Below are 15451 nucleotides of genomic sequence, written 5' to 3' on the forward strand. Positions count from 1 at the left end.
TATGGAAATTAGAAAAGCAGTTAACGTTAATGGCTATCTCCATCTTTGAAATAGTGTTAAATTTCTTTTCCAAAATAACTACCAGGATTTTTTTTTTTCTCTAAGAAAGATCTTGGTACTCTGTGAACAGATGGCACATCTTCCAAACTTAGCAACATGTATGCTTTTATGACCTCAGAGAAGAAAGGAGCTCTATCCGTTGCAATAATGCATTGGTTTTTTTCATTGGCATTGAAGACTTCCACCATCCCTAAAAGAGGCCTTGCCTGCTACCACAGAAGTAGTTAGTATTATGAGAACGAGAATTTGTGAGAAAAAGAATAAAAATATAAATTCTCCTTTGCTAGATTAAACTTTGGATAGGAGTTTTGCTTTTTAAGAGAAGAGAAAGTTTATTACAAGGGAGTGTTTTTAGTTATGTCTTGATTAACTTGGGGGATATTTGGGCCTTTATGAATGAGCATAATCTTCCAGTTCAAGACCTTACAGTCATTATTTTGGACTTGGTAGAAAACTCATGAACCCTTTTAATTAAGCTGTAGCTCTGAACTAGAAAGAAGTAGACAACCTTGTGAATTTTTCAGCTGCTGGAGAAAGTTTCTCTCTAGGCTAGTCATGAATGGAAAGGTTTGTCAGTTTCTCTGTAAGAATTAGAAAAAACTTAGAGCTCTTGAAGATTACTTCCACTCATAAACCTTAAAATTGGAACTTGGATTTCCAGTCGTTTCATTATTGATACTGCATCAAAACAGAAAGAGTCTTAGAAGAAACCTTAGGTTCCTTACACATGCTTAGCCAAGCATCATCTGGCAAAGTGAACTATGAGAGCTGTGTTACCACATACCTTTCCCAGAATCTCTGAGTTTTTACAGCTTCTTTTCATCAAAACAGAAAGGCACACAACCTTTTTAGATATCAAAGGTAATATTCAAGTTAGCCTGTTCCAAAACCAAGCCATTATGTGACTTTCTATTCAAGCCAAACAATACCAGTCTTATAATTGAAATGTCCTTTTATATAGAATTAAAGTTTATTTTCTGTTTTAATTTGTAAATTTTTATTTCTTTAAAAAAACAAAACGACTGTTATTTGTTTAAAATGAGGGAAAATGCTTCCATTTCTGTTAACATTTATTTTAAAAATATGGCAGTGTACTATTCTGCTGTCTAGTAGTCTGCCATAACAAAATACTGTAGACTGAGTAACTTAAACAACAGAAATTTGTTTTCTCACAGTTTTGGAGGCTAGAATTCCCAGGTCAGGGTGTCAGCGTGGTTAAGATCTGATCGGAACTCTGTTCCTAGCTGGCACCTTCTCACTGTGCTCCCACCTAGTGACGGTGTGGGGAAAGCTCTTACTCTTCATATACAGCTGTTGTGCTATCAGATTAGCACCGCAGATTATCAGATTACTTTTATCTTTTCCTTTAACCTTAATTACCTTTGAGTGACCCTATCTCCAGATAGGCACATGGGGAATCAGAGTTTCAAAAATACAAATTTTGGGAGATCACAGTTCAGTCCATAACAGTTAATATGAAGGAAATAATTTTTCAATGCAACAAATGTATTGTATCTAAAATTTTTATGTATGAATTGTTTGAATTTTTTCAGGAAATAGGTCTAAGGGGGGAATGAATCCATACCTTCTTCAGGTTATCAAGGAGGTCTGTTATCCAGAAATACCTAGAAACAGGAATTGGTTTATATAATTTATGCTCTTTTTCTCCTTGTTGCCCTCGGTGGAACAAGTAATTTTTGTTCTCTTGGTGGTTAAAGCCTTGACTGGAAATTTTCTTATGGAAATTTGTATGACTTTAGACCAAGACTGTAGATTTTAGAAAAAGCAAGTAAAACTACCAAGGAAAGCATTTTTCTATATCCTCACTGAATCTTCTCAGCCTCCTTGTGAGTTATTAGAATCTCTGTATTAAAGGTGAAAGAGGTAAGGGAATATTCAGTAATGTGCCCATACATTCAAGGTGTCTCCTGTGGTAGAATTTGAGATTTTCAGGAACTGTTTTCAAGTCTGAGATTCCAACATCTATCATTCTTCTACTGCACATTACTCTCTGTACTTTAGGATTGTATTCCACTTTACACCGTCCAGAAATTAAAGTGGGCCAAAAGTCAAGGATTAATGAAGTTACTTTCAAAGCAGCATCATGAAAAGAATTATTCTTAAAAAAGAAAAAAATATTAGGGCACTACATTAGGACAGAATTTTATTTTTACAAAACAATATAAAATATTTAATTCTCAGAATGAATAGATAAAGGATGTGGATGACCTTTTATTTAGCTCAAATGCTTTTAACATTTATGAGAGTTTAATTATCTTCATAAACAGATTTTAAAAGAACCAGATTCAACAAAAGTTATATAGGTTGTTCTACTATTTGTAGACAAAAAAAGATGCACAACTTGAGAGTTGCAAATTAAGTTTTATTTGAGTCAAAATGATACCGTATAAGAAACGAATCGCCAGTCCAGGTTTGATGCAGGATACAGGATGCTTGGGGCTGGTGTACTGGGATGACCCAGAGGGATGGTATGGGGAGGGAGGTGGATTCATGTTGATGTATGGCAAAACCAATACAATATTGTAAAGTAATTAGCCTCTAATTAAAAGAAATAAATTTAAATTAAAAAAAATAAATATTAAAAAAAAAAAAAGATTCTACTAGTCACAAGGAGCAGATATCGTCCTTTAATGATTTAGTGCTTTTCTAGATATGAAGAGATGCAAGGATTGGAATGATGAAATCAGTTCTGAAAATATCTATCTAAAGCCCTGTTCCACCATATTCTCTGGCACAGAGAGCCTCACTCCACCCTGAACTCCCTCAGCGGGTGTTGAAGGTCAACAGCTGCAGCCTCATAGGCTTCAAACTCAGCAGAGACTATGGCAGAAGCCCTTGTTGTTGTTCGTCACTATCGATGCTCTTTGTTGTCTTGTTATTGTTCTTCAATCATGGCTAAGTCATGTCTGACTCTTTTGCAGCCCCATGGACTGCAGCATGCCAGGCCTCTTGGCGAGTGCCAATTTGTAGTTGACATATTTAACATAAGACCAATAATGTGTGTCAGGTGCTCAGCCATGTCTGACTCTTTGTGACCCCCATGAACTGTAGCCCATCAGGCTTCTCTCTCCATGATATTTTCCAAGCAAGAATACTAGAGAGGGTTGCCATTTCCTTCTCCAGGGGATTTTCCTGATCCAGGGTTCAAATCTGGGTCTCCCACATTGCAGGCAGATTCTTTACCTTCTGAGCCACCAGGGAAGCCCAAAACCAATAATACTATATATTTTTTAAAAAGTTTATAATTCTAACTGTTTTCACACATTTTATCATTTAAGCCTTATAGTAACTTCACATAACTCTTTTTTACATATTTCTACAGAGAGAGGTTCAGTTGTACAAACACTTAATTCACCTTAGGTTCACAGTGAAATATATAGTTGATTTCACTAAGTTAATTTATATTGCTACTTGGAAGAACCCAACAGCTGGATTTATCAAACTACTAAATTTATGATTCTGGACTTCCCAGGTGTTCCAGTGGTTGAGAGTCTGCCTGCCAGTGCAGGGGACACAGCTTCGATCTCTGGTCTGGGAAGATTCCACATGCCATGGGGCAACTAAGCCCCTGTGCTGCCACCCCTGTGCTGCCAGCTCTCTAGAGCCCAGGAAGCACAACTTCTGAAGCCCTCAGACTCTAGAGCCTGTGCCCCACAGCAAGAGAAGCCACCACAATGAGAAGTAGCCCTCATTGGACACAACTAGAGAAAACCTGCATACAGCACAGCCAAAAATAAATAACTTTTTAAAAAGAACTAATAAATGAATTCAGTAAAGTTTCAGGGTATTAAATTAATATCTAGAAATTCCTTAGCAGCCTAATGGTCAGGACCCTGCACTTCCACTGCAGTGGGGGTAGAGGGGGTGGGGGTGGGTTTGATCCCTGGTGGGGAACTAAGATTCCAGGAGTCATATAGTGCAGCCAAAAAAAAAAAAAAGCAAACACTATTGTGTCTCTATAAACTAACAATGAACTATCAAGAAGAGAAATTTAAAAAATAATCTCATTTATAATTGCATCAAAAATATTAAAGTACCTAAAAATAAATCTAACCAAGGAGGTAAATACTTAGAAAACTATAAGACTTTGATAAATTCAAGATGACATGAACAAATGGAAAGATATACCATGCTCATGGATTGGAAGAATTAATCTTGTTAAAATGATCATACCCCCCAAGGTAATCTACAAATTCAGTGCAATCTCTATCAAAATACCAGTGGCTTTTTTTTTTTTTTTTTTTTACAGAACTAGAACAAGTAATTCTAAACTTCCTATGGAAACATAAAAGACCCCAAATAACCAAAAGAAAACATTGGCAGTACACTTTTGACATAGGTCTTACAAATGTTTTTTGGATATATATCCTCAGAGAAGGTAAACAAAAGCAAAATAAACGGTGGGACCACTTCAAACTAAAAAGCTTTTGCACAACAAAGGAAACTATCAACAAAATGAAAAGGCACCCTATTGAGTAGGAGAAGATATTTGCAAATGATTTATCTGATAAGAGGTTAATATCCAAATTATATAAAGAACTCATACGACTCAACATCAAAGAAACAAGCAACCTGATTAAAAATTGGGCAAAAGACCTGAATAGATGTTTCCCCAAAGAAGACATAGATAGCCAACGGACATATGAAAAGATGCTCAGTATCACTGATCATCAGGAAAATGCAAATCACACTACAATGAGATATCACTTATACCTGTCAGAATGGCTATTACCAAAAAGGAAATAACAGTGTTGTGGAGAATGTGAAGAAAAGGTGGGAATGTAAATTGGCATAGCAACTATGGAAACCAGTATGGAGGTTCCTCAAAAAAATAAAAAATAGAACTACTATAATATGATTAAGCAGTCCTACTTCCAGGAATTTTTTTTGAAGAAAATAAAAACACTAATTTGAGAAGATATATGCACCCTTATGTTAACTGTAGCATTATTTACAATAACCAAGATACCAGAGTAACCTACGTGTCCACAGATAGATGAATGGATAAAGAAGTGGTGTATATGTACAATAGCATATTCCATAAAAAAGAATGACATCTTGCCATTTGGGACCTTAGGAATATCATCTAACCTTGTTGCACTTTATTGTTCTTAGCTATAGAAGGGCAGGCTTTCCAGCTAGCTCAGTGGTGGATCTGCCTGCCAGTGCAGGAGACACAGGTTTGATCCCTGGTCAGGAAGATCCCCTGGTGAAGGAAATGGCACCATTTTCCATGGTAAAGGAAATGGGGTTGCAAAAAAGTTGGACACGACTTCATGACTAAGCAACAGCAACATAGAAGAACAGCCCTTATTGTCTGTATGATTTTGGTTAACCCTTCCAACACTAAAATTATATTGTATTTCATATTCTTAATGCAGAATAGTAGAGAAAAAGAGAAAGAAAAGAAATAGATGATAGCAAAGTCATAAGCCACTGGAATCATCTATCATATAAAGTTCAGTTCTAAGTATCTCTGCAGAGAACACCCTAAATGTGCTTCCTTATTATACCTTTTCCTTTTTTATAATAAATCTTTAAGAGGTATACAGTTTTGTTGAAACCAAGCAAGACCCTGTGAGTCTCCTGTGTACAAATCCTTTCTGGGTCCCCATTTCTTGTTTATAGAAAATAGGCTTCATTCAGCCTTCTAGGTTCCAAAGGGCTGATTCAAACAATTGCTAATCAGGGAGCAGAGGGAATGCAGAAACAAGGGAGGAGCAATCAAGAAACAATAGGGCAGCCTTGGGGCAGTATATACATATAATATGAATTAAATGTATATCCATATATTTTTGAGCTCTTCTGCAGGAACACTGGCCCTCACCCAGGTGAAAGATGATAACTTCAGACTGAGCACATGATTCCTGGGGCACCCAGTTACCTCACCATCAACTAATCAAAAAAAAGTCACAAACCCTGCAGCCCTCACCCCAGACTTTGCCTATAAAAACTTCTCCCCCAGATTCCTTAAAAAACTAGGAATAAAACCACCATATGACCCAGTAATCCCACTCCTAGGCATATACCCTGAGTAAGTCAAAATTGAAGACACATATACCCCAATGTTCATTGCAGCACTATTTATAATAGCTACAACATGGAAGCAACCTAGCTGTCCATTGACAGATGAATGGATAAAGAAGTTGTGGTACATATACACAATGGAATATTACTCAGCCATAAAAAGGAATGCATTTGAGTCAATTCTGATGAGGTGGATGAACCTAGAACCTATTATACAGAGTAAAGCTAAGTCAGAAAGAGAAAGATATACTAACGCATATATATGGAATCTAGAAAGATGGTACCAAAGAATGTAATTGCAGGGCAGCAGTGGAGAAACAAGCATAGAGAACAGATTTATGGACATGGGGGGAGGGGAGGAGAGGGTGAGATGTATGGAGAGAGTAACATGGACACTTACATTACCATATGTAAAATAGATAGCCAGTGAGAATTTGCTGTACATCTCAGGGAACTCAAACAGGGGCTCTGTATCAACCTAGAGGGGTGGGATGGGAGGGAGATGGAGGGAGGTTCAAGAGGGAGGGGACATATATATACCTATGGCTGATTCATATTGAGGTTTGACAGAAAACAACAAAATTCTATAAAGCAATTATCCTTCAATTAAAAATAAATTAATTAATAGTATTAAAAAAAAAAAAAAAAAACAACTTCTCCCCCTAAACTGTTGGGGAGTTTGGGATTTTTTAGCCACCCATTTTCCTTGATTGGCCCTGCAATAAACCTTTCTCTGTATCAGACTTTGACATTTCAGTTTGTTTGACCTCTCTGTGCATCAGGCACACAAACTTGTGTTCAGTCACAGTGTTGATAAAATTATATATTTTAGAGGAGATTTTGCTAATTATTTTTAACACCAATTAATTTTCCTCCTATGAATTTTAACAATTGGTTAAATAACAAGCATTTTTACTATAGGACTTTTTCTATAATTCTCCCAAGCATTTTTAAAAAATGTATTTAATATATTACTTCTTTAACCCAATGTCTGTTGTCCTTGCAGTTCTCTTTTTACTCTGGAAAATTCCTTGCCTTTTAATTTTTATTCCTACTTCAGTTGTCATTTTCTGTCTCTCAGTATTTATTTTGGATGCCCCATAATTTCTAGGTTTCTTTGAAGTACACTGCTCCAGAACATACTTTAGATTATTTCTTATTTATTGCAATGGAAATCAGAGCAAAAGATTTTTTTTAACCAACCAAAAAGCTACTTGGTGTAATTTGCATTTGAAAAGAATATTTGACTCTAGAGAATAGTAGCTGACAGCTGTCATTAGCTTGTAAATTCCCATTGTGACTTCACTACAACCTACAGCCATTTTGTATATTATTAAACTTGAGGAACTTTGGTAATTGTTATTCTTTGGTTGCAAAACAAGAAATCTAATATTTGCATTACAATTGAGTGTGTGGGGAAGAATGAGACCTGGGGATTTATTTCAAAAGCCGTGTTATATTAAAGATTTGTTAGTTCTGAAATGTGCTATCTTTGCCAAGTTTTTCAAAGCTTTCATATTTAACTCCTTTTAACAACTTCATAATCTTAAAAAAGTTAAACTGAGTGATAAAAACCTTAATTTTGCCTGTTTACTTTGTCTCAGTTATTTTGAAACAGTAATCCCTAAGCACTTACCTGTGAAACTGATATATTAGTGAAATCTCCCATAGTTTATATGTTTAAGATTCACAGATTCCTATCTTTTAATTCAACTCTGACTACTTCTTGAAATCTGTGGTTGAATATTTTCACATGTAGAAAGAAGACTGGATGATGGTGAGGGGGAACACCAGGTAGACAAGTTAATCACCTAATTTTATGACCCCCATCATCATTACTGCTTATAGAACAAATATGGATATTTATGTTACTGTTGCAGGAAGGGGGACCCCTTCCAGGGCCCAAAATTGGGTTCTTGTCTAACACTCGGAAATGAATTGTCCGAGGAGACACATGTGCTGACAAAGCAAGAGATTTTATTGGGAAAGGGCACCCGGTGGAGAGCAGTAGGGTAAGGGAACCCAGGAGAACTGCTCTGTCACATGGTTATGGTGATGGGATTAGTTTCCGGGTTGTCTTTAGCCAATCATTCTGACTCAGAGTCCTTCCTGGTGGTACACGCCTTGTTCAGCCAAGATGGATGCCAGAGAGAAGGATTCTGGGAGGTGGTTGGACGTGTGGTGTCTCCTTTTGACCTTTCCCGAACTCTTCTGGTTGGTGGAGGCTTATTAGTTCCCTGTTCCTTACCAGGACCTCCTGTCGTAAAACACGCATGCACATGGTTGATGTGGCGCCTGGCCAGGGTGGGCGTTTTCAGTCAGTGTGCTTCCCCTAACATTACTGGCTCTGGCTTTAAAGAAGCAATGGATGGCTAAGGATTCTTTTAAAAACGAGAGAGAAAATGACAAAAATTCCAAGTTGTTTTAGATATTGAAAACTTTAGATGGTACATACTATGTATTAACTTTATATTACTATTTTGGCCTCATTTTCCTTAGAAAACTCAGACTGTCCTTTTGGAAAGAATAAATAGAGATTTATGACTCTGCTTTTTATTTTTTATGTAAAAATTCAAATCATGTATCCACAAAGCATTAACTGCTGTGGGAATTGCTATCCTGCTGTCAACAGCTAGAACACCAGATAAAAACACATGAAAATACTGTTTTTAACACTGGACAATAGGCTAGACAGGACTTTGATCTGAGGAAAGAGAAGCAAATGAAATTAACCTTACATTGCTTCAGCTCACAGCCTGAGGCTTTGGTTAAATTCTAAGCCACAAAGCCAGGCTATAACAACTTCCCAGGAGATAGCAATTACCAGAAGCTGTAAAGCAGAAGAAAGTGGCAACCCACTCCAGTTTTTCGCCTAGAGAATCCTGTGGACAGGGGAGCCTGGTGGGCTGCCGTCTGTGGGGTTGCACAGAATCGGACACGACTGAAGCGACTTAGCAGCAGCAGCAGCAGCTGTGAAATGAATAACTCTTAGTGCTCACTCAGGGCCAGAAATCATTTGACTTCTCTCCAGCTAGAGAGGAGAGGCATCACTGACTACATGAACATTCAGTAGAGACTCCCAGAAGAAGCATAACTTGGAAGGGGGGCCAAGGATTCTCTAGATTTGTCTTAAAAGACTCTAGAGGATCAAGCTAATATGCAGTAACTATACAACAAAATCCAGCATCCAGTAATGTCAAAGTCACAATATCTAATCTCCAGTCAAAAACTACTAGGCATATGAAGAAGCTGCAGGGTTGTGGGTGGGGGCAGGAATTAGTCAATAGAACCAGACCTAGGAATGATGGAATTAACAGACAAAGATTTTAAAATAGTTATTATAAATATGATTCTTATATTCATGGAGGCTTCCCTGGTGGCTCAGACAGTAAAGCTTCTGCCTGTCTGCCCGCAATGCGGAGACCCGGGTTCGATTCCTGGGATGGGAAGATCCCCTGGAGAAGGAAATGGCAATCCACTCCAGCACTCTTGGCCTGCAAAATCCCATGGACGGAGGAGCCTGATAGGCTACAGTCCATGGGGTCGCAAAGAGTTGGACACGACTGAGCGACTTCACTTTCACTTATATTCATGGAAAGAAAAGAAAAAACATAAGCATAATACAATAGAAAATAGAACAATAAACAAATGGAACTTCTAGAGATGAAAATATATATGAAATGAAAACCAGTATGGATGGAATTAATAGCAGATTAAATACTACAGAGGAAAAGATCAGTGACATTGAAGTACATAGCAATTAAAACTATCCAAAATGAATCTGAGAAAACTGAAATATATGAAAAGAGCTTCAGTGCCCTGTGTGACAGTACCACATGGTATAATATGAGTGTAATTGGAATCCAGAAGGAGAGGTGTGGCAGACATGAAAAATATTTGAATAATGGCCAGAGTTTTTATAAATTTGATGAAAATGATGAGCCCACAGACCTAAGAAATTTAACAATTCCCAAACAGCACAATCATAAAGAAAACCATAGAAAAGAACATTGTAATCAGATTGCTGAAAACCAATGATAAAGATAAAATATTAAAAGCAGCCAGAGGGAAAAAGACATACTATATACAAAGGAACAAAGATAAGAATGTACACAAATGTATAACATACTGTACAAACTAGAAGTTCTTTAGGGTACTGGAAGGGAAAAAAAACTAGATTTTTAGACAGCAGAATTGTCTTTCAAAAATGAAGATGAAATAAAGACTTTTTTGGACTTAACCAAAACTGAGAGAATTTATTGCCAACATATCTGCCCAACAAGAAATGTGTAAGGAATCTCATGAGACAAAAGGAAAATGATACCAAATGGAAATGTGGATTATACCAAAAAAAAAAAAAAAAAAAAAAAAAGATGAACACCAGAGGATAAATATGTACATAAATATAAAAGACATTTTTCTCATTTTGAAATTTTTAAAATATAATTCATTGTCAAAGTAAAAATAGTTTGTGGTTTATAACATATAGAAATAAAATGCAGAACAGTAGCACAGTGCAGGGGAAATGGAAGCATATTGTTAGAAGGTTCTTACACTATATCTAAAGTGGTATAATACGCCCTGAAGGTTAACTGTGAAAATTAAAGATGTATATTGCAAACCCTTGAGGTGGGTTCTGCAAACCCAATAGGCCAAGTCCAGTGCACTCCTTAATTTTGTAAATAAAGTTTGTTGAAACACGGCCATGCATATTTGTTTACATAGTGCCTGGGACTGCTTTTGTACTGCAATGCAGAGTCTTAAGTTGCAACAGAGATTTTATGACTGCCAAAAACCTAAAGTATTTAATATCTACCCTTTACAGAAAAACACTGCCATTACTTGCTGTAGAGTAACCGAAAACTATGAAGAGGTACAGTTAATAAGCCAGTTTGTTGTTGGTATTGTTGTTTAGTTGCTAAGTTATGTCCAACTCCTTTGTAATCCCATGGACTGTAACCCACCAGGCTCCTCTGTCCAAGGGATTTCCCAAGCAAGAATACTGGAGTAGGTTGCCGTTTCCTTTTCCACGGTATTTTCCGACCCAGGGATCTAACCTGGGTCTCCTGCATTGGCAGGCAGATTATTTACCACTGAGGTACCAGGGAAGCCCATAGTAGAGATTAAATGTAATCATAAAAATACTCAGTTAATCTAAAAGAGGGCAAGAATAGATGGAAAGTAGAAGAAAGAATTGAGTCAAGAAAAGTAGCAAGATGGCAGACTTATACATAACCATATTTATAATTTATTAAATGCAAAAGATATACATACTTTAAAAGACAGAGATTGTCAGATTGGATAAAATAGCAAGACTGTAGGAAACCCACTTAAAATATAAAGACATGGGTAGGTTAAAAGTAAAAGGATGAGAAAAGGTATACCACTAAAACAAATGTCTACTCACAGACTTGTAAGTAAATAATGATAAAGAGCTTATTCATAGTAGTTAAAACCTGGAAACAATTGACATGTCAGTCATGGTAACTGGATGAGCAAAATTACAGTGTGTCCATGTATAGTTAGATGCTGCTCAGCAGTAAAAACAAATCAATACCAATGCATGTGACAACATGGATGAATCTCAAAGTCACCCAGGTACAAAAGAGCACATGCTGTGCTGTTCCAGCAGTATAGAAGTCTAAACACTAAACGTAATCCATGGTGACAAAAATCCAATCAGTAGTTGCCCAGGGGTTAACTGGAATGAGGTCAAGAGAATTTGAGGGGCTAATAGAAATGTTCTTTATCCTGTTACATCAGAATTCATCAAATACTCATTTCAAATAAGAATGTATTTTGTTATTGATAAACTGTGTTTCAATAAGCGTTATTTAAGTCATGAACACTGTAGTGTGAGGCTTCTGTGTTCATTATAGGCGTTGTCATTTACTAGACCAGGCGAGGAAAAAAGATGTAAATGACTACAATTATGAAAGTTTAATGCGTTTAGAAAATTCAGAACACTGTTCTATGTAATTTCTTCTCTTCAGTTTTAAGGAGTATGAATCCTTACAAACTTTATAGAATGTATCTTTTAATTATTTTTTTTTAAATCTAATAAATAAACCACTCATCTAAAAGTAGTATGTTATAAATTTTATTTATTCCTCACAACAACTGTCTCAGTTAGGGATTAAATCCATTTGATATATGAAAAGGTGAGGCTCACAGAAGTTATATAATATGTCCAAAGTTAAAGTCAGGATTCCATGCCAGATTTGACTCCATACCCTGTTTTCCTTTTACAGGCTAATGCTAAATTACCTACCACCTTTAAATGCTTGGTTGCTTGTGTAAAAAATTCTTGTTCAAAATTTATTTGAAAATTCATTTGAAAATGATCTGAAAGAGTTATTCTGACACTTGTTTTAGAGACTAAGGTTCTATAAATTAAGAATTAAGGAATAAAACAAGAAAATAAGGAATTCTGTGCCAAACTGTTGTAGAAAATCCTGTCATTTGTGTAGCTTATGTTAATGTTTCCCTTAATAACTTTCTGTTAGTAAGTCCCAAAATGTTGAGCTTTGACTTCTTGCTAACCTCAGGAAAATGTTCAAGAGAACTTAAAAGAAATTATTTTTTATTGTATCATAGTATGTCCACATTGTATAAGAGAATGCTTACTTATCAAGCACCTTGGATATAATATTATATGTACTATAAATATGAATTGCTGTCCTTGAGTAAGTCTTACTTATTGGTGTACTTTCACATGTTTTTCCCCCATGAATCCTTGAAAGCTCTGGCTCCCAAGAGCCATCTCCTACAGGATATAGAATTTGGCCCAGCAATCTCTGGCTACTTAATAAAATTTTAGTAAATGGAATCAGGGTTTGTATTCACCAATACCAAGAACTTTACCTCAAGTTTCTGGGAAAGCCTCTTCTTGACCCACTTGAAAGATAATCCTCTGCATATTTTATTTTTCCTGAAAAGTGATTTATGTGACAGATATAATCTTCCATAAGCCAATTCCCAGAATAATCTTCAATTAAAGTTAAAGGGCATATTCTTGAACCTTTGGAAACATTTTAAACCACACTAATGGTAGTAAACCCCCATTTAAGAAGATTAATAATATCACTTTAACTTATAATGAAATCTGATTATCATATGATTATGGGTCTTTTTCATTCAGATGTGACAGTGGTGTATCAAAATGGGTTACCTGTGATATCTGTGAGGCTACCATCCCGGCGTGAGCGCTGTCAGTTCACACTCAAACCTATCTCAGACTCTGTTGGTGTGTTTTTACGACAACTACAAGAAGAGGATCGGGGCATTGACAGAGTTGCAATCTATTCACCAGGTATAGTCACCTTCATTATTCATTTCCAGCCACCCCTTGTTCCCCCCCTAAACTGATTCTATGCGCACACACACACACACCCACACACAGGTGCTGCAAATGAATCCCATGCTTTTAACTTTGGGACATAATTTTTTGCTTAGCAAATGTCAGGAGAGACAGTGGTTTCTCTCCCAGTTTTTAGAATATGATTGTTCAGTTTTAGAAGGGTATATGTTAATACACAGGGATCTCATTCAAGAGCACCTCACATATAATGCCATGGGCAAAGATGAGCCATCAGTCACATTTTATACTTTTGAGACCTTCTGTCATTACCTTAGGCATAGAATAAACTTATCCAGTAGTTGAGCCATCATCTCTGAAGATATGAAATATTAGGACTTCTTTTTAGATCTTTTTATGTCTTTCACATAAACGTTTATAAAATAAAGACATGGGATTTGAAAGTAATAGAAAATAAGGCACTAAAATTCCCACTTGACATGACATCCATTTCATTTATTTATTTTTTAAGTGCCTTACATTTTTACCACTTTCACTTTGAAAAATTTTAAATGTACAGAAAACATAAAAGCCTAGTACAGTAAGTCCCTGTAGTTTAAATATGCTTAATTCTCAACTCATAATTAATAGATGAACTTGGTGTACTTTGCTCACCCTAGCCTCTGCCCCTACTGAATTATTGGCAACTAATCAGTAACTATACTGCAAAGTTCCATACACTAGAAGATGGTTTTTTAACAACCAATTTCCATCACAGACAAATAGACATCCATGCAGCTCTCCCAGTGACCCTAGGCTTCCAGATGACACCTGTGCATCTGTGTAATTATTTCATTTGTTCATAAAGTTCTGCCAGAAAAGTACATTGTTAAATCTTCACAGACTTGAGACCACGAAAACAAAAAGCCTCAGGTAATATAAGCTTTATTTCGCATCGAGTTTGGGGATAAGGCAAAAAGCTAACTGAAATTTAAAAGACATAATTTTAAAATCTATTTTGAGGATTGCTTTCTTTCCTGACCACTCTTGAATAATTATGGACATATGACAAATTAAATTTTTCACATTTAAATTTTTCACAGATGGCGTTCGAGTTGCTGCCTCAACAGGAATAGACCTCCTCCTCCTTGACGACTTTAAGCTGGTCATTAATGACTTAACGTATCATGTACGACCACCAAAGAGAGGTAAAAAGTAACCTTGATAAGGTCAGAGAAACATGAGAAGGGCTTTTGGAAAGAACTTTGTTTTTCCCTGGATAAACTTGAGAAACAGACAGTATTCAAAGAATACCCTAAGTTTTACATATAGGTAGCACTTGGCTAGTATACTGACTAAAACATAGAAACCAGAAGTGTTCTACATAACTTAAACTCCTTCGCTCCATTCAAGCTAAAAGTAACATTATTTTAATGTTATTTGAGGAACCTTTTGTAAACAAATTATGGAACTCCCTGTCCTCTTAAATGTATGTAACAGGAATTAACCCCACTTTTTTTTGATGGCTAGGGGTTAGCATTCTGAAAGTCAATTATTGTACAATAATTGTTCTTGGGAATTTCTGACATGTATACGCTTTTGTGTGAAAAAGTTAGGATGTTTGTCTTAGGTGCAGATTCTAAGAACACGCCAAGAAACTCAGTAATCAAATATTTTAAAGAACTACTGTTAAAAACCAAAGTTAATGCAAAAAATTCCTGATAAAACATCAAAAATTTAAATAAAGACAATCAGTATTACTGATATTTCTTTTCACCCTGCTCTCCAATGTGACTCTGCACAGTACTGGTGGTATTAAATAACCCACTGAAAATAGCACTTTGAAGTGTGTCTTTTTGGTCATTTTTCTCTCTTTGCCTTGATAGTCGCTTGCTGATGTTAATTCCCCTCTTATTACCACCACCACATCCATCAGCTTCCTAAGACATTTGTTTTTTTCCATTCTGCTTTTTGTTTTGTTTTTTTGCTGCACAGAATCCTAGTTCCCTGACAAGGAATCAAACCTGTGCCCCCTGCAGTGGAATC

General features: G+C 36.2%; 1 protein-coding gene across 2 annotated transcripts in view; it reads left to right on the top strand.

The window, feature by feature from the left end:
* Positions 1–15451, top strand: part of MCU (mitochondrial calcium uniporter) — a 197580-nt gene that overhangs the window by 155237 nt on the left and 26892 nt on the right. For both annotated transcript variants that reach the window (XM_044942241.2, XM_025284711.3), the window contains exons 3-4: positions 13250–13420; positions 14509–14613. In XM_044942241.2, the coding sequence (XP_044798176.1) occupies positions 13250–13420; positions 14509–14613 (276 nt within the window). The remainder of the gene's footprint in view (positions 1–13249; positions 13421–14508; positions 14614–15451) is intronic.

Source organism: Bubalus bubalis, chromosome 4 (assembly GCF_019923935.1).
Source record: "Bubalus bubalis isolate 160015118507 breed Murrah chromosome 4, NDDB_SH_1, whole genome shotgun sequence".
NCBI lineage: Eukaryota > Metazoa > Chordata > Mammalia > Artiodactyla > Bovidae > Bubalus > Bubalus bubalis.